The sequence below is a fragment of the Malurus melanocephalus genome, unplaced genomic scaffold (genome assembly GCF_030028575.1).
Source record: "Malurus melanocephalus ecotype Western Australia unplaced genomic scaffold, MMel_1.1 scaffold_85, whole genome shotgun sequence".
Classification (NCBI taxonomy): domain Eukaryota; kingdom Metazoa; phylum Chordata; class Aves; order Passeriformes; family Maluridae; genus Malurus; species Malurus melanocephalus.
This window is the reverse complement of record NW_026623317.1, coordinates 1,421,120-1,440,096: the sequence shown is the minus strand read 5'-3', so window position 1 is coordinate 1,440,096 and position 18,977 is coordinate 1,421,120. Positions and strand designations below refer to the sequence as shown.

The window sequence follows — 18,977 nt, the reverse complement described above, 5'->3', positions numbered from 1 at the left end:
CCTGTCCCTGCAGCCCTTGTCCCCAGTCCCTGTCCAGCTCTCCTGGAGCCCCTTTAGGCCCCAAAAGGGGCTCTGAGCTCTCCCTGGAGCCTTCTCTTCTCCAGGCTGTACAACCACAGTCATGCTGGTTCTTTTGCCTCTTTCTGTGCCAAACCTGCTCAGAATAGTGCTGAAAAAGCTGATTTCACACCTTGCAGCCCTGCCCAGCTCTGTCTGGGTCTGGAGTTCCTCCCATGGAAAGCTCCCACAGAGGGATTTAAAAGCCATGTGGATGTGGCACTTGGAAACATGGATTAGTGGTGGGCTGGGCAGTGCTGGGCAATGTTGGGACTTGATCATATTAGAGGGCTTTTCCAACCTAAATGTTTTTATGGTTTTAGATTTCATGTAACACCTTGCACCTGAGGTCTAGTCCAGCCTTGGGCTTAGGAAATACACACGTGCTGGAATTAAATCCTTTTACAGGAAGAGGAAGAGTGATRAAACAAGGAGTTTAATGCACATTATTGATGGTTACTCTGAGTTTTCCCCTTGACCCTTCCTGGCACACAGAGCCCCAGGGTCCCAGGCAGCAGAGCAGGATGCAGGACCCTTTGGGTGGCCCTGGACATGATGGGGTGTGACCCTCTCTCCTGGAGGGATTGCAATGACCAGCAGTTCTGCTCTGCATCCACTTTGTTTCCTTGAACCTGGGGGTAGCAACTCAAGTTGGGCTGTTCCTGTGTTTTGCAAATGTGATGAAGAGTGACTCCAGTGCGGTGTTTCCTTTTCACAGAACTGATTAGTGAGGATTAGAGCAACTGAGCAGAGCAACTGATTAGAGCAACCTGAGAGCTGCCTGTGGGTTCATCAGTACTAACCCCATTTTGGACGTTGTATCTGTACAGGATACATTAGTACTTCATAAAGGAAATTTATTTTCTGCTTAGGTCCTTCTCCACAGTCCTGTCATGCATGCCACAGGCAGAACAAGGCTGGTCTGGGATACCCATGGATTTCCTCTCAGTCCCACTCCATCAGATCTCCCCTTCACATCTTGCTTTCTGTCAAGTATTTGAATAGGGAATTCTCCATAATTAAATCCTTCCTTTATCACAAATACCACCCCTGTTCCTCCTCATTTATTGCACCAGGAATAAACTCATGAGAAAACCCCTCTTCTGGTGCCTACAGTTTTACGCCAGATCTCTGCATGTTCTCATCCTGACTTTGAACCATTWTCTGAATCTCTCCATCCTGCCACTATTCCTCTTCAGGTTTCYTGATAACCTTTTGTGGGTTTCATTTCCTGTTGCTGAGTTTCACACCTTCCCCTAACATTGCTCTGTTTCTGCAGCCTCTTCCCCTGTAGTTTTTTCCTTGAAGGTGGATGTGGCATTTGGGGACACAGTTTAATAATGAATGTGRTGTTGCTGAGTTAATGGTTGAACTTGTTGATCTTAGAGCTTCTTAGAGCTTTTCCAAACCGAATTATTCTGTGGTTCTGTGACCTTTTGCTCCCATATGTGCAGTTCTGTTCAACACTCCCAGTGCTTTTCCAGAATTCAGTGGGTAGAACCTTCTGCTCAGCTCCCTGCATCTGCTCCAGGCTCCATCCAGAGTGGGAGAACTCATGCTCTGAGCATCACTGCGTTATCAAAGCTCTTGGGAGCCCTGCCCTTAGCCCAGGGTTGTAAATCTTCAACAGTCATAGGGAAAAACCCATTTTTTTGTTAATGTGACTCCAGACTTGGGAATGGGAAAAGAATGGGGTAGAGTAAGTCAGCCTGCGTAATCGCTGCTTGTATTTTTTCCCCTTTTCCTTTTCCTTTTCCTTTTCCTTTTCCTTTTCCTTTTCCTTTTCCTTTTCCTTTTCCTTTTCCTTTTCCTTTTCCTTTTCCTTTTCCTTTTTTCCTTCTCCTTTTCCTTTTCCTTTTCCTCTTTCTCCTTTTTCTTTTTCAATATGCATCAGTGCAATATATGTTTTTAAGGAATAATTTGAAAGAAGACACGGACCCTTCAGAAGTCTATGGCAAGTGTGAATGGTACAGATGTACCTTCAAATTGCCAGAATTCATTCTGGAATATTTTCCATCCCTAAAAGAAACATTCTTACTTTGTAAGGAGGCACTTGCACACTTGCTCTGACTGAAGCATGGCCTGTGCATGTGCCTCAGGAGGTGACAGTGGCCATGGATTGCAGTGACAAGGACATGACTCCTGTTTCTGTGTTTTCAGAGCACGGATCTGACCAGCACAATYGGCTATGACAGCATCATTCAACACCTGAACGATGGCAGGAAGAACTGCAAAGAGTTTGAGGACTTTCTGAAGGAAAGGTAGGGAGCTGCCTCCTGTGATGGGTTGGGTTGAGCTCAGGAGTGGAGCTGTGGCACTGCTCCTACTCCTGGGATTCCCACTTTGATTTTGCCATGTCTGACTGTCCACTACACTGAAATGCTGTCTCATGAAGTTCACCTTGCTGCTCACCTCACAGAAGATCAGGGTAGAAGGTCTTGGCCTAGGGGAGACATGGCCTTTGTCCATGACTTTATACATTATGAACATCCCATAGATTCAGTGTCAACCAGTAGCAGGGTTAGGTAGTGTGGTTATTAATTGGAGGAAGTTACCCAAGCAGAGGTTCTGTGGCTACAAAAGCAGCTGARATAATCTGGCCATTTGTTTTGCCTTTATGGTTCACCTGGTTAGCAATAGCTAAACATGAAGGGCACTGTAGACAGCCCTGAATAATTTCATTTTGGTACTGACAGCTGGAGAAAACCCAAACCCTGACTGCATGACTCAGTACAGAGCAGCCTGGAGCAAACATAATGGGGAGGAACAGGGGCAGAACTGCACTTGAAAGTGTCTAATGCACCTACATCTGTTTGGGCTATAATCCYGTGTTCCAGGAAAACCTGGGCCTTCCAGCTGAGGAAGTGGATGCTGAGAACCATGCCTCACTCATCCATGGCAAATCAGAGAGTGCCCAAAGCCTCCTCCACACCCTGTGCCCTCTTCAGACTTAAAGGAGGTGTAGTAGCCACTGATGTGTCTAGCCAGGGGTAGATCAGAGGCTGGATCTGGATTTGCTGCTCTCAGGACTTGTCCCAGTTCTCCAGCATGGCTGTTACGCAGTTCCAGCTATGGAGAATGTGCCTGCTGGATTTTTTGTCTCAAACAAAGTTCATAGAATGTTGTTAGATAGCGGGAAAAAATAAATTTATAATATTTATTTTTTTATGTTTCCYTACCAGCTTCTGGAGTTTTTTTAAAGAGTTAAGTAAGATCAATGCCACTGCCAAACTCCAGAAAACAATCACAYAGTGGTCTGCATCTGTGTTAGGAGTAAAGGTCTTTTAGAAAGTTATTTGTTTTATCCAGTAGACATTCCAATGCAGCCTCCAGCAGTAGTTGTTTCTTTCCACTAGGCACAGACAGCTAGGGCTGCCTCATGGAGATAAATACATTTGACCAAGCAAGTCCAGCCCTGGCTGTCTGTAGTGATTTTAAAACAGCTGCAAAGAACTGGTTTTTCTACTGCAACACATGGGCTCCCCTTTCCTCTTTTCTTTCTTCCAAGAGGGAGGAGAACATGGTCTCTCAAAGGTGTTATTTATGTTACCTCACAARATTTGGTCTCTTCATGTGCTCTGAGTAGGGATCAGTGCCAGCTCCAGAGAGAACTTACTGCCACACATTGGSAGAGGGCAGGGATGGATGGGATATTGGGAAGGAATTGCTGGCTGGGAGGGTGGGGAGGYCCTGGCACAGGGTGCCCAGAGCAGCTGTGGCTGCCCCTGGATCCCTGGCAGTGTCCAAGGCCAGGCTGGACATTGGGGCTGGGAGCAGCCTGGGACAGTGGGAAGTGTCCCTGCCCGTGGCAGGAGTGGAATGGGATGGGCTTTGAGGTGCCTTCCAGCCCAAACCCATCGATGGTTTGTGACTTTATGATTTCTCTCTTTTCTTCACAGGGCAATTATAGAAGAAAAATATGGCAAGGAACTCATTAAYTTGTCGAAGAAGAAGCCCTGTGGGCAGACGGAGCTGAAGTAAGTTCACAGTCCTGTGTTTCTTCTGCTTTTATCGGTGTCCTTGGAGTGATGAAGGCAGAAGAGAAGGAAGGAAGCTGTGAGAGACAGGATAGTTGAAATGTGATTGGGAGGCTCAGAGATGAGCTGAAAACATTTGCATTAATGAGCACTGCCCAACTGGGCTCTGATTTGCTTTTGGGTTCACCAAGTTCCCACCAGCCACACATTAATCAAAAGACCGCAGATGCTCGGGGAAGGTGTGGGCTGATGGGTCAGCAGAAAGCTGAGGATCACGAGACCTTGGGTTAATTCCAGACAGGTTTTGTGGCCAGACGGAAGTACAGGTACTTCCTTTATTCAAACCATGCAAATCTTCAGAGCCCAGCATGTGGTTTGCTTCATTTCCCAAGTGACCTGCARCACTTTCTGCTTCCTGCTTTGTTTCTCAGCTTTATACATGTCCAGCCTGACATTCCCGTGTCCTTTACTTACAGTTTCGTATTGAGGTGTCACATAAAATGTTTCTGAAATCTTTACTGTGCAACATTAAGAGGGAGGAAAGCTCCCTACGTTTCCAACCACTGGCAAACATACCACATCAAAATAGTTCATCTGTTCTAAATGATGCTTTTAGGAGGTTGCCTGAAACATTTGTCATGAAACTTTGAATTTTTAATAACACCCAGTGTTCAGAAAGGTGTAAAGTAGGTCTCAAACCAAGTGAACTGTGTAATACCTGCTGAGAGGGGAAAAACCTGGAGGTGCTAAGGGAGTAAATAAATGTGATTTGAGCTACTTTGGCCATTGTTGAGTGAGCTCTGTTTTGGGAGAGGTGCTCTGCTGATGCCTGTGCCTGGCCATGCTTTCCCACCCTTTTTAATGCCCTGCCTATGTTTTTCAGCACGCTGAAGAARTCCCTCGATGTTTTCAAGCAACGTAAGTAATTCTTCAAGTTTGTCAGGCAGTGACAAAGCAACTGCTTGGGAAGAAAATAGCACAAAATCCTCTGAAACTGTGCAGTGCTGAGCCAGGCATAGGCTGTACTACTGGCCTGGCTCATCCCATTGAGTGGGGTTTGGGACAAAGTGCATCAGGGCATGGGTGGGCCAGGGGACCCACAGGGCATCTTTTTGGGGATCTCTTGGGTTTTCAGGTCTGTCTGCAGCTCAGAGGTCATGCTCATGTTGTATATAGGAAGCTGTGCATGGAAGCTCATCTCGAGTTTGTTGGGCAGGCTGTCCACACACACAGTAACTCATACCTCAAATATGGGGACAGCTCTGGGCCCCTCACAGCAAGAAGGACATTGAGGGGCTGGAGTGTGTCCAGGGCAGGGAACGGARCTGGGGAAGGGTCTGGAGCCCCAGGAGCGGCTGAGGGAGCTGGGAAAGGGGCTCAGCCTGGAGCAAAGGAGGCTCYGGGGGGACCTTGTGGCTCTGCACAACTCCCTGACAGGAGGGGACAGCCGGGGGGGTCGGGCTCTGCTCCAGGGAACAGGGACAGGAGGAGAGGRAAYGGCCTCAGGCTGGGCTGGGGGACGTCTCGGTTGGATATTGGGGAACATTCCTTCATGRAAAGGGTTGTCCAACCCAGGGCAGTGGTGGRGTCCCCATTCCTGGAGKGGTTTCAAAGCCATGTGGWTGTGGCACTTGGGGRCATGGGTCAGTGRTGGGCYRGGCAGTGCTGGGCAATGRCTGGACTTGAGGATCTTAAGAGGWCTTTTCCAATCCAAATGATTCTGTGACTGCAGTTGGAGCATCTAAAAGATGGTGCTTTGGCCACCATACAGTTTCATGTGTCACATCCTGCCAGAGCACCCTCAGACAGCTCCTGGAGGGTGAGCGCTCTGCTGTCTTGTGCCCAGTCTGCCCCCTGCCCAGTTCAGGTTTCTCTGCTGCCCCTATGGACATCCCTAACACAGCTCTGCCCTCAGCACTGCTGACTGTTCACTGCTCTGAGTTTGGAGCAGCTTTGGGGGCTGAATCATGAGCTGCCATTTGGCTCTGCTCCCTTGGTGAGCTTGCTGGGTTGGCATTTCTCAGTGTGGATGCTCGCCTTCAGCAGGACCAGCTTGAGATTGTTTCAGCCTTCGTTTTTCTGTGCTCCAAGTAGTTGCCTGCTGGGCTGGGGCAGCGCAGTGTGTTGAAACACACCTAGATTTACGCACATGAGGGGGCRATGTGACTGTGCTTGTTCGAGTAACTCCTCTTGGCTGGAATTTTCTCAAACTGGGGGCAGGTCCCAGCAGGACTGATCCTTACCTTGGCAAGCACTGCTCAGAGGCCACTTCAAACAAGCTGTTGCTTTTCTCTGTTTATGAAARKGAATATGTGATGTKTTGTAAGTGGACTTGAGAAWCACAGTCTCTTTAGGAATATATACRTATATATAATTAATTTTTTTCTTTGCAGAAATAGACAATGTGGGACAAGGTCACATCCAGCTGGCGCAAACCCTTCGKGAGGAAGCAAAGAAGATGGAGGACTTCAGGGAAAAGCAAAAGCTGCATCGGAAGAAGGTCAGGCACCGCAGGAAGACGTGCTTTCCCCACAGGGGTGTTGATCCTGCCCCGGCAAGGGGCTGATCCYGCTGCTGTCTCACACCGTGCCCCAGCCCCTGCTATGTCCCCGGTGCCTGTGCTGCTGGGAAGTCCTGAGCTCCTTCCTCTGTGTTGCAACTCTGTTCAGCTGTGTAGTAACCTATAACTTCCTTCTTCTCACTTCCACGTCTTCTCCTTTGTATGCTTTTGGGGCCAGCCACAACACTGGAATGTTTTTAAGGCATTTGTTTATAGTGCTGTATGGTCTCCATAAGGATTGATAAAATGGCCAAGCCTTTTAACTTCTTGCTCGAGATTCCTTTGTCTCGAAAACCAGGGAAAACTGCTAGAGCCAGGGAAAACTGCTAGAGCCAGGGAAAACTGCTAGAACCAGGGACTGGTTTGGACCTAGCAGAGGGGAGTGAGTCTATGGCGATGCTACAACTCTACATATTGCTAGGATTAAGTTGTAGAACTCCTTTGCATACACAATTCAAGGCTTAGGCAGAAGCATTAAATATGAGTTTTATGAAGATGTTTGGGTGGGTGGAGGTCCTTAAACACATTTCAGTCTGGTCTGTGGCTCTTCCTCTCCTAAGCCATGCAGTGTGTCCTGGAGCCTTGATGGTCAGTGGTGTGCTGACCCCAGGTCTGTTGTCTTCACAGATAGAGCTGATCATGGAGGCGATTCACAAAAACAGGAATCTGCAGTACAAGAAGACCATGGAGGTAAAGCAAATGTGCTGTGGTTTCTTGCCATGTGGGTTATCACTGCTCTCTCACACACACACACAGTGCAGGGAGAGGCTTAAATGAGAGGCGTTTCCTCTTCTGCTGTGACTCTCGATGCTGTGTGAGTGGTAGGCAGGGAGCGCTCAGAAACAGTGAAGAGCATGCCAAGGACACAGCCAGTGGTAGCCTTGCAGGGCTGGATACAAATTATTTATAATCAGAGAATTGTTCAGGTTGGAAAAGCCCTCTAAGATCCTTGAATCCACCTATTTGCCGAGCACTGCCAAACCCACCACTAACCAATCTCCCCAAGAACCATCTCCCACGCCTTTTTTGAGCACTACCATGGGTGGTGACTGCACCACTGCCCTGGCTGGCCTGTTCCGAGGCATGAAAACCCTTTCTGTGATTTTTTTCTGAATATCCAATTTAAATCTTCTCTGATGCAACTTGAGGCCATTCTTCTCCTCCTGTCCCTGTTCCCTGGAGCAGAGCCTGACCCCCCCGGCTGCCCCCTCYTGTCAGGGAGTTGTGCAGAGCCACAAGGTCCCCCCGGAGCCTCCTTTGCTCCAGGCTGAGCCCCTTTCCCAGCTCCCTCAGCCGCTCCTGGRGCTCCAGACCCTTCCCCAGCCCTTCTCTGAACATGCTCATGACTTGATTGCCATGAGCTTTTCACCCCARTCCAAGAGCAGCCYGCTGTGTGAGGCTYTCCCCAACCTGYAGGGTTCAGGTTCTGCCCAAGGTCTGTCCCTGAGGTGTGTCTGTCCTAGGCCAAGCGTCTGTACGAGCAGCGCTGCCGGGACAAGGATGAGGCGGAGCAGGCTGTGCAYCGCAACGCCAACCTGGTCACGCAGAAGCAGCAGGAGAAGGTACAGGATGTGGGTGGCTGTGGGGTAGAGGGGGAAAGGGTTGTCTTCTCTTGCAGCTCTTCTGCCCCACAGCTCTTCTTGCAGCTCTGGGTTTTGGGGTGAGGTAGGGTGACTGGTGGTGTTCACAGTGGGGCTGCAGTGCCATTGATGATGCACCCAGGCTCTTTTCCACCTTCCTTCTCTCTCCCATTTTTTGGCAGCTGTTCCTGAAGTTGGCCCAGACAAAATCAGCTCTGGAGGACACTGGTGAGTGCTACATCAGGAAGGCAAGGGGAGTGAGGGCAGGGGTTATGAATCCATGGTGTGACTTGTGGGTGATCTCCAGCTCTTGGGTTGGATGTGGCTCCTCAGAAACTCATGCCCAAGGTACCAGCAGCACTTTCCCCAGGGTAACTCCCCTGAAGAAGCCTGCAWGGCCCCACTAAGGCAAGGCCATGTCCTGTTTTATGCCTGATCTCCCAGCCTTTTCAAGCTTTACATATTACCTTCTAATGAAGGGATGTTTTTAATGGATGTTAATCAGTAAATCAAAATCATAAAATGATTAAGGTTTGAGGGAACCKTAAAGATCATMTCATTCCAACCYTACTGCCATGGGCAGAGACACCTTCAGCTGAAATGTGATTTATCCTGCAGACAGGAATTACCAGCAGAGTGTGACCACACTGGAGAAGATCCGGGAAGAGTGGCAGAACGAGCACATCAAAGCTTGTGAGGTAAATGCCTCTAACCCCCTCCACATGGCAGCGTGGTCCTCTGGGTCTCCAGCCCTGGCAGCAGGGCTCAGGGACAGTGCAGGTTTGCTTTCTGTAAATTCTCCTGGCAGTGAAGTAGCAGGGTGTATTGCAGCAAAGCCTGTGTGTGTGTGTCAAGCTGGATTCAAAGCCCCACTGCTTCAAGGTTTCCACTATTTTAAAATTATTTTTATTTTTCCACCACCTTTTAAAATTGATGGAGTCAAGGTAGTGACATTTTTGCCCATTACCTGCTTGCATGTTTGGCGTGGCTGTCATCTTGAACAGTGGTGGTCRGCTCTGGATACTCAGTGACTCCAGGCCAGTATGTCCTAGAGCTCAATACTAGGAAGAGTGTCTGAAACTCTGGAAGGCTTTACGTGACATTTCAGCAGAGCCTGGTGGTGGCTGGGGATGCAGGTGAAGCCATCTCCACATGCACACTGTGCCAGGAGCTCTTCACCTTGTGTCTCACGGACTGTGCACTAGCGTGGGAACCCCAGGCTAGGCTTCCTTACAGGGAGATGGTCCAGTGGGGATTTCTTGCACATGCTGGGGAATTCCAGAGCTGGTAGCTAGAGGGCTGAGCAGCTGCTCTGCTGCTGGCCTGTGATCTGTGACTGAGGAATGGAAGGGACTGCAAAGATTGAGATTTTATCTCAGATCTGCTTCAGGCTTGCAAACAGCTTTCCCCTTCCCAGCATCAGGCTGCTATGTCACTTTTCCCTTTTGAACTGGAATTTGCTGTCTGTTTTACGTGGGTGTCTCGGTGCTGGTGTGTTCTCTGTGTCTTCTGTGGAAACCTCAAGGGTGGTGACACAATTTAGTGGTGGCTTGGCAGTGCTGGGTTAGTGGTTGGACTCAAAGTTTTAAACGGCTTTTCCAACCCTAACGATTCTGTGGTGGGGAGTGGAAAGCAGTTTCACTTTTGCAGATGGATCACATGGAGATTTTCCTCTCCATGTGTTGCAAAGGTCATAAGTGGTAACAAGCGTATATGTTCAATGTACAAAACGTACAAAAGCATGTGAAATTGAGCTGTACCAGGCAGATTTCAAAAGGGCTTGGAAAAGGGCTGGGCAGGAAAGAGGGAGAAGACCAAATAGTCAATGCATTTCTGTCTTCGTACATCCCCAGTGTTTTTTTTATTGCTCCATACCTGGAACGTGGAAATGTTAAAAAAAAACATGTACATGTGGCACTTGGGGACATGTGTTAGTGGTGGCCTTAGCAGTGCAGGGGTAGTGGGGGGACTYGATGACCTTAGAGGGCTTYTCCAACCTAAATGATTCTGTGATTCAAGGATACCTGTGTAAGGCAAGTGGGCTGGGATCACAGGAGAAGGGTGTACTGGGACACCTGTACTGCCTTTAGGAAGCTGGCTTGGCTCCCCAAAGGTAGCAGTGTGCTGGGTGGCCCTCTCCACATCAGTCTTGCGGACTTTCCAGCCTTAGCACTCACCTTTGAATTGCCTGATTGCATAGAGGGATCATTTTTACTCTGGAGGATTTGTGAGTTCCTTGTTTCTGCAGAAGACCAACACCAATTGCATCTGGCAGTTATCTTTGTTGTGACATGTGGGGGTGAGAAGCAATCAGGACAAAAGAGATTTTCCCTTCTTTTAAAGGTGTTATGGACAGTTTTGTCTATGTCGTTTCAGTTCTTTGAGACTCAGGAGTGTGAGCGGATCAACTATTTCCGTAATGCCCTCTGGCTCCATGTCAACCTGCTCTCCCTGGGCTGTGTCCAGAATGATGAGGTACCTCAAATGAAAAAGCTTCATTCTTCTGAGTGGAAAGCAAACCCTTCTTTGTTTTCCTGGGGACTAAGCTGTATTATGTCCAAGTAGGGCTATAGCCCATGATTGACCACAGATACCAGCAAGTGGTCAAGAGGAGAAGGGTTGACCAAAATTCTTGCAAATGATGTTTCCTCTGGTATTCCTACATTTTTTGAGGGTGGTGAAACCCTGGCATAGGTTTCCCAGAGGAGCTGTGGCTGTCCTATCCCTGCAAGTATCCAACAGGTCTTGGAGCAASCTGGGATAGTGGATGSTCTCTGCCCATGGCAGGGGGTGGAATGGGATGGGCTATAAAGTTGCTTTCCAACCCAATCCATTCTGGGGTTCTGTGATTCCCATGACACTGAAGCTTGTGTCTTGGGTGATTGAACTTTCACCCTATGTGTGGCAAGCAATTGAGAAAAAAACCTCATTTTTTGACCTGATRTATAGAAATGCATTTTATTTCCCTTTTGCAGAAATATGAGGAAATCCGCAAGAGTTTAGAAATGTGCAGCATTGAGAARGATGTTGATTTTTTCGTAAATTTACGGAAAACTGGAAGTTTGGCTCCAGGTAAGAGCTTAGAAGAATCTCACAAGATGGTGCAGACTACTTTGTACTCCTCATGGAGCTGGTTGCTCTGATGAGCATAATTTTGTGTGCAGAAAACACTCATTTTGCAACATCCCTCCTTTCCTTTATTGCCATGTAGCTCTAATCTCTGCCACTTTTGATAGCCCCTGAAGATAATAGTCGCCTTTTTCAGTTTCCTGATCAGGCCTTTTCCCAGAGAGGGGAAAGACTTAGCAGCTAGCTTAGCTTGAATGTTGGTATAACAAATATTTTATGTTTATAAGAGGCCTGTACTTTATTACTGCCAACTTTTCCTAGCTCCTATTGTTTATGAAAACTACTATAATACCCAGAGAAATGTGACTCCTGCGAGAAGTCCAGCTCCTGTGCCTATATCCAGGTAAGGGATGTAACACGTACGACTGCAATTGCTGTTGCAAATGCTGCTTACCCCTCCAAAACAAAAGTATTTTGTTCCTTTCATTCCATTGGAAGCTTGACTTGAAGGTATTAGAGGAAAATGTTTGCTTGCATGGCTCTTGATGTGATCTGTCTGAGGAGAGTTGAAAGCATTTGTGGGTGGAGGGAGGAACTGTAGAGCTGGATTCATTCCTGTGGGACATAAGGGACACCATGGTGAAGGGTTTTTCTGCTGGGGGCAGGATGGTGACTGGGGCCAAGGCTTGTGCTAAGGATGAGTTGCCACTTTGGCTGCCACACTGGGAGAGCAGTCATGTCTAATTATGGCTTCCTGATGTCTCACTCTGGGGAAAGGCATGTACAAAGATATGCCCTGAGGCTCTCTTGTGAATTTTTTCCTGAGTTGGTGCTTCCTGGTTATTTTTAACTCTCCCCCACCGTGTCAGGTTCAATTCCTGTGTTTGCCAAGTGGCTGTAGATGGTCAGCCTACCATGACTTGCCTTGTTAGGACTCCATAAAGCCCATGCTGGCCAAAGCTCTTGGCCTCCCACCAGCTTTGGGGGTCAGCTGGGGGGTGCAGAACCAGGGCAAAAGTAGTTCTGTAGCCACACAGATCCTCAGCTCTGTGCTTGTTTCTGTGCAGGAGGGGACCCCTGCCCACCCCGACCAGCGCACCAGGTGAGTTACTGCTTTGTGGGCTTTCTGGCCCCACAGAGAAAACATCTCTTCAGCCTTGCCAAAAGTCCCTTCCCAAYTCTCCTGGACCCCCTTTAGGAGCCRGAAGGAGCTCTAAGGTCTCTTTGGAGCCTTCTCTTCTCCAAGCGAATACCCTCAGCTCTCTCAGCCTGACTTAAGCCTCATTCACTCTTGCATCCCAWCCCTTTAACATGGATGGCCAGATTATAGTGTTTCTGTTCTGTTTAAAGTCATGYAATGAGCACTTCTCATGGGAAACCTTATGGAGGTTTTTGTGCTYTGTGTTTCAGGGGAGCCTGATTATGCCACAGTCGATGGCTATAGCTTGGTACATTTCTAAGAGTCACAGTAAGTACCCAATTTTGATGAAGAAACAGGGCTTAAAAGAAAGAGGGGGAGGAATTTTTTTTTCCCTGGGCAGAAGTAATATGACAAGGGAGAATGGTTTTATACTAAAAGAGGGTAGATTTAAACTATCTGTAAGGAAAAAAAAATCTTCCCTTCCGCTGACGTTGTGGCTGCCCCTGGATCCCTGGCAGTGTTCCAGGCCAGGCTGGACGGGGCTTGGAGCACCCTGGGAGAGTGGAAGGTGTCCCTGCCCATGGCAGGGRGTTGGAATTGGATGTTSTTGATGGTTTGTTCCAACCCAAACTATTTTGGGATTCYGTGAGAAAGGATTTAATATGAGATGAGGCTACACAGAGGAGGGGCAGTGGAGAAGGAAAGGCCACTGGTTAAGGGATGGCATTTTGAGTGACTGACTGGAAGGGATGCTTGTGTCAGTCCTCCCATCACTTGTCTGAGCTGGAGCTGTGGTTTAGACATTGTTGATCCTGTTCTRTAGGTTTTCCAGAAGGCAGAAGACACTGTTGGCCTGACCAGTGTGGGAGAGATGGTGTTTTCAGTCATTCCCAGACACACAGAGCTGAAGTGCTTCTGCTTTTCAAGAGAACATTTGAGGACTCCAATAATTAGTTGTACATTCAGAAAGCGCTTACTAAAAATCTGTGCCTTTGATCAGCAAACTTCTTGGATGGATCTTCAAACTCAGAGGAAGACGAGGATCAGACACGGGCAAATCTGTGTTGGAAGAAGTTTTTGAAGTTCTTCTAAAGTGCAGGCACCTAGAGAGAGTGGAGCCTTCCACTTTCTAGATAACTAAGAAGCTGTATGTGCTGAGGGGCGTGCTGCTTGGTGYTTTGGGCATGCTGGCTTGTGTTCAGGGCACATGCATCCCTCTCAGATCTCAGGTTACAMTTCTGTCTGTTCCTTAAGTCTTCTATTAGTGGGGATTAAACTTGTCACTTAGGTTAAATTTTACTCGTATCTCTTGGGAATCTTACTYAGAGGGACACCAACAGTTACACCATGTGTCTGGCTTAGCTGCAGGTGTGCTCCAAGCTGACACTGGAAACTGATTTTCATCTACCCAGTGAGGKGCTGTGCCACATCCAGCCTGCTGGGAGGTCTCAGGAAGGATCTGAAGGAATTGGTACAACTCTTCCAACCACTTCTCTGATAAGGGTCTTGTGAGCTTTTAAGTTCATCAGGTGGTCCCTCATAAGCTCTGGAGACCAGGTTGGAAGGGGCTTGGAGCAACTGGGCTAGTGGAAGGTGTTCTGGCCCAGAGCAGGCAGTTGGAACTAGGTGGTCTTTAAGGTCCTTCCCAACCCAAACCATCCTGGGAATCTCTGATTCTATGATTTAATTAACTTCTGTGATTCTCTAAACTTTGGACTTGTTCTGACTATGCACCACTGGAAAAAAAATTAYCTACTGCTGGAGACATGAAACTTGCTTTCTGACCAGATCTCCTGAAAGTTYCTGCCCTTCTTGTTACCATATGTATAGGTATGATTATGGCTTTGATTCAGAAGCTTGTGTGCTTCGGGGCTGCTGGTCTCTCTGATGTCCCTGTGTGCAGTGCTGCTTCACTGCTCCTCACTGCCTTATGACACTGGACACAGGGACACAAGACATGGGGATAAACACACAATTTACTTGTCTAAGCCTGCTGCCAGGTCACTAACCTGGAGCAACAGGATTTGCTGTTTTTAGAATGTTTTTCAAGTTGAATCTGCATGGCTTCTGCATGTGCCTCAGCCYGTCAGTCCCTGGGGCTTTTAATGGATTTATTTGTGTAGGGAAGAAGACAACATTCTTCCACTCTTATGTTAGAGCTCTAACATCTGCCCTGGTGCCTTACAGTGAGCCRTGCAAAGTGCACATGCCAAGGAATCTGCTATCCTATTTTATTTCTGAAAGACCGAGGATACAAATACTCTTCTGAAGGAGCCTTCTGTAGTCTTATTTCTATAAATATATATTAAAAAAAAAAAAAAGTTTTGACTCGTGTTCTGGATATGTGTTTTTGTTTTGTTTTTTTTTTTTAAAAAGGGTCATGTTCAGTTTCTGTTGGGAATGGATTTGGGACCCATTCAAAGCATCCAGGTCTCTTCCGGAAGGAAACACACTACAAGACCATATCCTTGCTTAGCCCTTCATTTCAGTCCTTGTTCAATACCAACACAGTAGTGGGAAGAAAACACCCCAAAAGAGGATGGTGTAAGAAGTGCTTATCATCAGCCATGAGCTGCAGGCCACRCAGGGCTGTTTGCCCTGGAAGTGTGTCTGCTCTGCAATAACTCGCATGGTTTCTTTTCTGGGATTTTTCCACTGACTGAGCACAGTAATTGCTGTTAGGCTTTTCTGGATGTAGAGGTCCCCAGTGAGACTGAAACCTGGCTTGCACATTTACTAAAAGAACAGAATTAATCTCAATATAGGGGTGCTAGGGAAGGTTTCCCCTGGACCCACATGCAGTACCTTTTCTGCAGATACAACAAATTCCAGGGTACACTAATAACAAAAGGACTTCTCAAGACCCAAATACAAGTTCCCGTGAAGAGAACACTGCCTGTTCAAGGCCATTAACTGGACTATGCTGTGTTCTGCAAGTTGCCACTGACTTCTGGCAGGGCTCATCCTCCTTGGGAGGAGAAGAAGTCCCTGTGTCCCACTGCTCCCTATGGAGTTTGAGCTCTTCTCTGGCTGTGATTCCTGGTGATAGCTGGGTTCCAGGACAGAGCTCTGAGGGACAGCAGATCCTGGCCTGGGGCTGAGCCAGCATTCCCGCTGTGCTGGAGGTGTCTCAGGCCCTGGGGCAGTCARAAGTGACCTCACACTCCCCATCCTCACATTCCTGCTGGCACAAGCTTGGGCTGACCCTATGGATGGTCTTTGAGTCCCTACAGCAGTCTCTGGCTCACTACAGACTGCCTGTAGGTCCCTACAGCAATCTGAATGTCCCTGTGGAGGATCTGTTTGTCCATATGCACAACATGTCAGTCCCTATGGATGGTCTATGTGACCCCTATGGACAATCTCTGGGTTCCTATAGTGAACCCTGCTCATCCGTGGAGTGTCTATCAGTCCTTATGGACAATCCGTGGATCTCTATGGATGGTCTGAGTGTCCCTATGGACAATCTCTGGGTCGCTATAGTGAACCCTGCTCATCTGTGGAGTGTCTATCAGTCCTTATGGACAATCCGTGGATCCCTATGGATGGTCTGTGGGTCTCTACGGGCAGTTTCGGGGTCCCTACAGCAGACCCTGCTCACCTATGGATGGTCTGCGGGGTTCCCACCGACAGTCTGTGTGCCCATGGAGTGTCTGTGTGTCCCCATGGTCTGTCAGTGCCTATGGCTGCCCTGTGGGTCCCTATGGAAAGTCTGTAGGTCCGTATGGAAGCTCTGTTACCCTACGGATGCTCTGTGTGTCCCCACGTATGGCCTGTGTCACCCCAGGGATGGCCTGTGTCAGTTAATGGACACACTATGTGTCCCTGGTGATGACCTGTGACACCCCACAGACACTCCATGTGTCCCCAGGGATGACCTGTGTCACCTCATGGACACTCTGTGTCCCCAAGTATGGCCCATGTCACCCCACAGACACTGTAAGTGTCCCCATGAATGGTCTGCGCCACCCCACAGACACTCTGTGTGTCCCCAGGGATGGCCTGTGTCACCTTATGGACACTCTATGTATACCCTGGGATGGCTTTTGTCACCCACGGACGCTCCGTGTGTCCCCAGGGATGGCCCGTGTCACCTTATGGACATTCTATGTATCCCCAGAGATGGCCTGTGTCACCCCACGGTTACTGTATGCCCCAGGAATAACCCGTGTCACCCACAGACACTCTATGTGTCCCCAGGGATGGCCTGTGTCACTTCATAAACACTCTATGTGTCCCCAGGGATGGCCCGTGTCACCCACAGACACTCCGTGTGTCCCCAGGGTTGGCTTGTGTCACCCATGGACACTCTGTGTCCCCATGGATGGCCTGTGTCACCCCACAGACACTGTATGTCCCCAGAAATGGCCTGTATCACTCCATGGATGCTCCATGTGTCCCCAGGGATGGCCTGTGTCACCCTAGGGACACTCTATGTATACCCTGGGATGGCCTTTGTCACCCATGGATGCTGCGTGTGTCCCCAGGGCTGGCCTGTGTCATCCATGGACACTCTATGTGTCCCCATGGATGGCCCATGTCACCTCACGGACACTCCGTGTGTCCCCAGGGCTGGCCTGTGTCATCCATGGACACGCTGTGTGTCCCCACATATGACCTGTGTCACCTCCTGGACATACCGTGTGTCCCCAGGGATGGCCCATGTCACCTCACGGACACTCTATGTGTCCCCATGGATGGCCCATGTCACCTCACGGACACTCCGTGTGTCCCCAGGGCTGGCCTGTGTCACCTCATGGACACTCTATGTGTCCCCAGTGATGGCCCGTGTCACCCCACAGACACTCGTGTGTCCCCAGGGATGGCCTGTGTCAACTCAGACACTCCGTGTGTCCCCAAGGATGGCCCCAAGGATGTCACCCCATGGACACTTGGTGTGTCCTCAGGGATGGCCTGTGTCAACCTACGGAGACTCTCTGTCCCCAGGGATGGCCTGTGTCACCCATGGACACTCAGTGTGTCCCCACGGATGGTCCATGTCACCTCATGGACACTCTGTGTCCCCAGGGATGGCCTGTGTCACCCCAAAAACACTCTATATGTCCCCGGGCTGGCCTGTGTCATCCATGGACACTCTGTGTGTCCCCACGTATGACCTGTGTCACCCCATGGACACTCTGGACACTCACCAGGGATGGCCTGTGTCACTCCACGGATGCTCCATGTGTCCCCAGGGATGGCCTGTGTCACTCTATGTGTCCCCACGGATGGCCTGTGGCACCCCATGGACGCTCCCTGTGTCCCCAGGGATGGTCTGTGTCACCTCACGGACACTCCGTGTGTCCCCAGGGATGGTCTGTGTCACCTCACGGACACTCCATGTGTCCCCAGGGCTGGCCCATGTCACCCCATAAACACTCTATATGTCCCCACGGATGGCCTGTATCACCTCACGGACACTCTGTGTCCCCAAGGATGGCCTGTGTCACCTCATGGACACTCTATGTGTCCCCAGGGCTGGCCTGTGTCACCCACAGACACTCTGTGTCCCCAGGGATGGCCTGTGTCATCCATGGACATACGGTGTGTCCCCAGGGATGGCCTATGTCACCTCATGGACACTCTATGTGTCCCCAGGGATGGCCTGTGTCACCCCACAAACACTGTATGTCCCCAGGGATGGCCTGTGTCAACTCACAGACACTCTATGTGTCCCCATGGATGGCCTGTGTCACCCCACGGACACTATATGTCCCCAGGGATGGCCCGTGTCACCTCACGGACACTCTGTGTCCCCAGGGCTGGCCTGTGTCACCCCACAGACACTGTATGTCCCCACGGATGGCCCGTGTCACCCCACGGATGCTCCATGTATCCCCAGGGATGGCCCATGTCACCCCATAAACACTCTGTGTGTCCCCAGGGCTGGCCTGTGTCATCCATGGACATACGGTGTGTCCCCAGGGATGGCCTATGTCACCTTATGGACACTCTATGTATACCCAGAGATGGCCCGTGTCACCCCACGGACACTCTGTGTCCCCACAGATGGCCCATGTCACCTCATGGACACTCTGTGTCCCCATGGATGGCCTGTGTCACCCACGGACACTCTGTGTCCCCAGGGCTAGCCTGTGTCACCCACGGACACTCTGTGTGTCCCCAGGGATGGCCTGTGTCACCCACGGACACTGTATGTCCCCAGGGATGGCCTGTGTCACTCCACGGATGCTCCATGTGTCCCCAGGGATGGTCTGTGTCACCCCATAAACACTCTGTGTGTCCCCACGGATGGCCTGTATCACCTCACGGACACTCCGTGTGTCCTCAGGGATGACCCATGTCACATCACGGACACTCTGTGTGTCCCCAGGCATGGCCTGTGTTACCCCACGGACACTCTGTGCCCCCATAAATGGCCCATGTCACCCCACGGACGCTCTGTCTCCCCAGGAATAGCCCATGTCACCTCACGGACACTCTGTGCCCCCATAAATGGCCTATGCCACCTCACGGACACTCTGTGCCCCCACAAATGGCCTATATCACCTCACGGACGCTCTGTCTCCCCAGGAATAGTCTCCGTCCCCTCACAGACCCTCCCTCACTCCCGCCCGCCCCGCCCTCACCCC

The 18,977-nt window shown here is 49.7% G+C and overlaps 2 protein-coding genes across 2 annotated transcripts in view; both read left to right on the top strand.

Moving 5' to 3' along the window:
• The window catches only part of PSTPIP2 (proline-serine-threonine phosphatase interacting protein 2), a 20,603-nt gene extending 5,913 nt beyond the window's left edge, over window positions 1-14,690 (top strand). The window contains exons 2-15 of the mRNA XM_057367790.1: window positions 2,218-2,318; window positions 3,957-4,034; window positions 4,918-4,952; window positions 6,428-6,534; window positions 7,222-7,284; window positions 8,058-8,156; window positions 8,357-8,402; window positions 8,793-8,872; window positions 10,551-10,649; window positions 11,150-11,246; window positions 11,565-11,646; window positions 12,311-12,345; window positions 12,654-12,711; window positions 13,208-14,690. Of these exons, the coding sequence (XP_057223773.1) occupies window positions 2,218-2,318; window positions 3,957-4,034; window positions 4,918-4,952; window positions 6,428-6,534; window positions 7,222-7,284; window positions 8,058-8,156; window positions 8,357-8,402; window positions 8,793-8,872; window positions 10,551-10,649; window positions 11,150-11,246; window positions 11,565-11,646; window positions 12,311-12,345; window positions 12,654-12,703 (972 nt within the window). The 3' untranslated portion in view covers window positions 12,704-12,711; window positions 13,208-14,690. The remainder of the gene's footprint in view (window positions 1-2,217; window positions 2,319-3,956; window positions 4,035-4,917; window positions 4,953-6,427; window positions 6,535-7,221; window positions 7,285-8,057; window positions 8,157-8,356; window positions 8,403-8,792; window positions 8,873-10,550; window positions 10,650-11,149; window positions 11,247-11,564; window positions 11,647-12,310; window positions 12,346-12,653; window positions 12,712-13,207) is intronic.
• A 3,211-nt stretch (window positions 14,691-17,901) lies between these two features.
• Window positions 17,902-18,977, top strand: part of EPG5 (ectopic P-granules 5 autophagy tethering factor) — a 55,139-nt gene continuing 54,063 nt past the window's right edge. Inside the window, exon 1 of the mRNA XM_057367814.1 lies at window positions 17,902-17,928. Coding sequence (XP_057223797.1) covers window positions 17,902-17,928 — 27 coding nt within the window. The remainder of the gene's footprint in view (window positions 17,929-18,977) is intronic.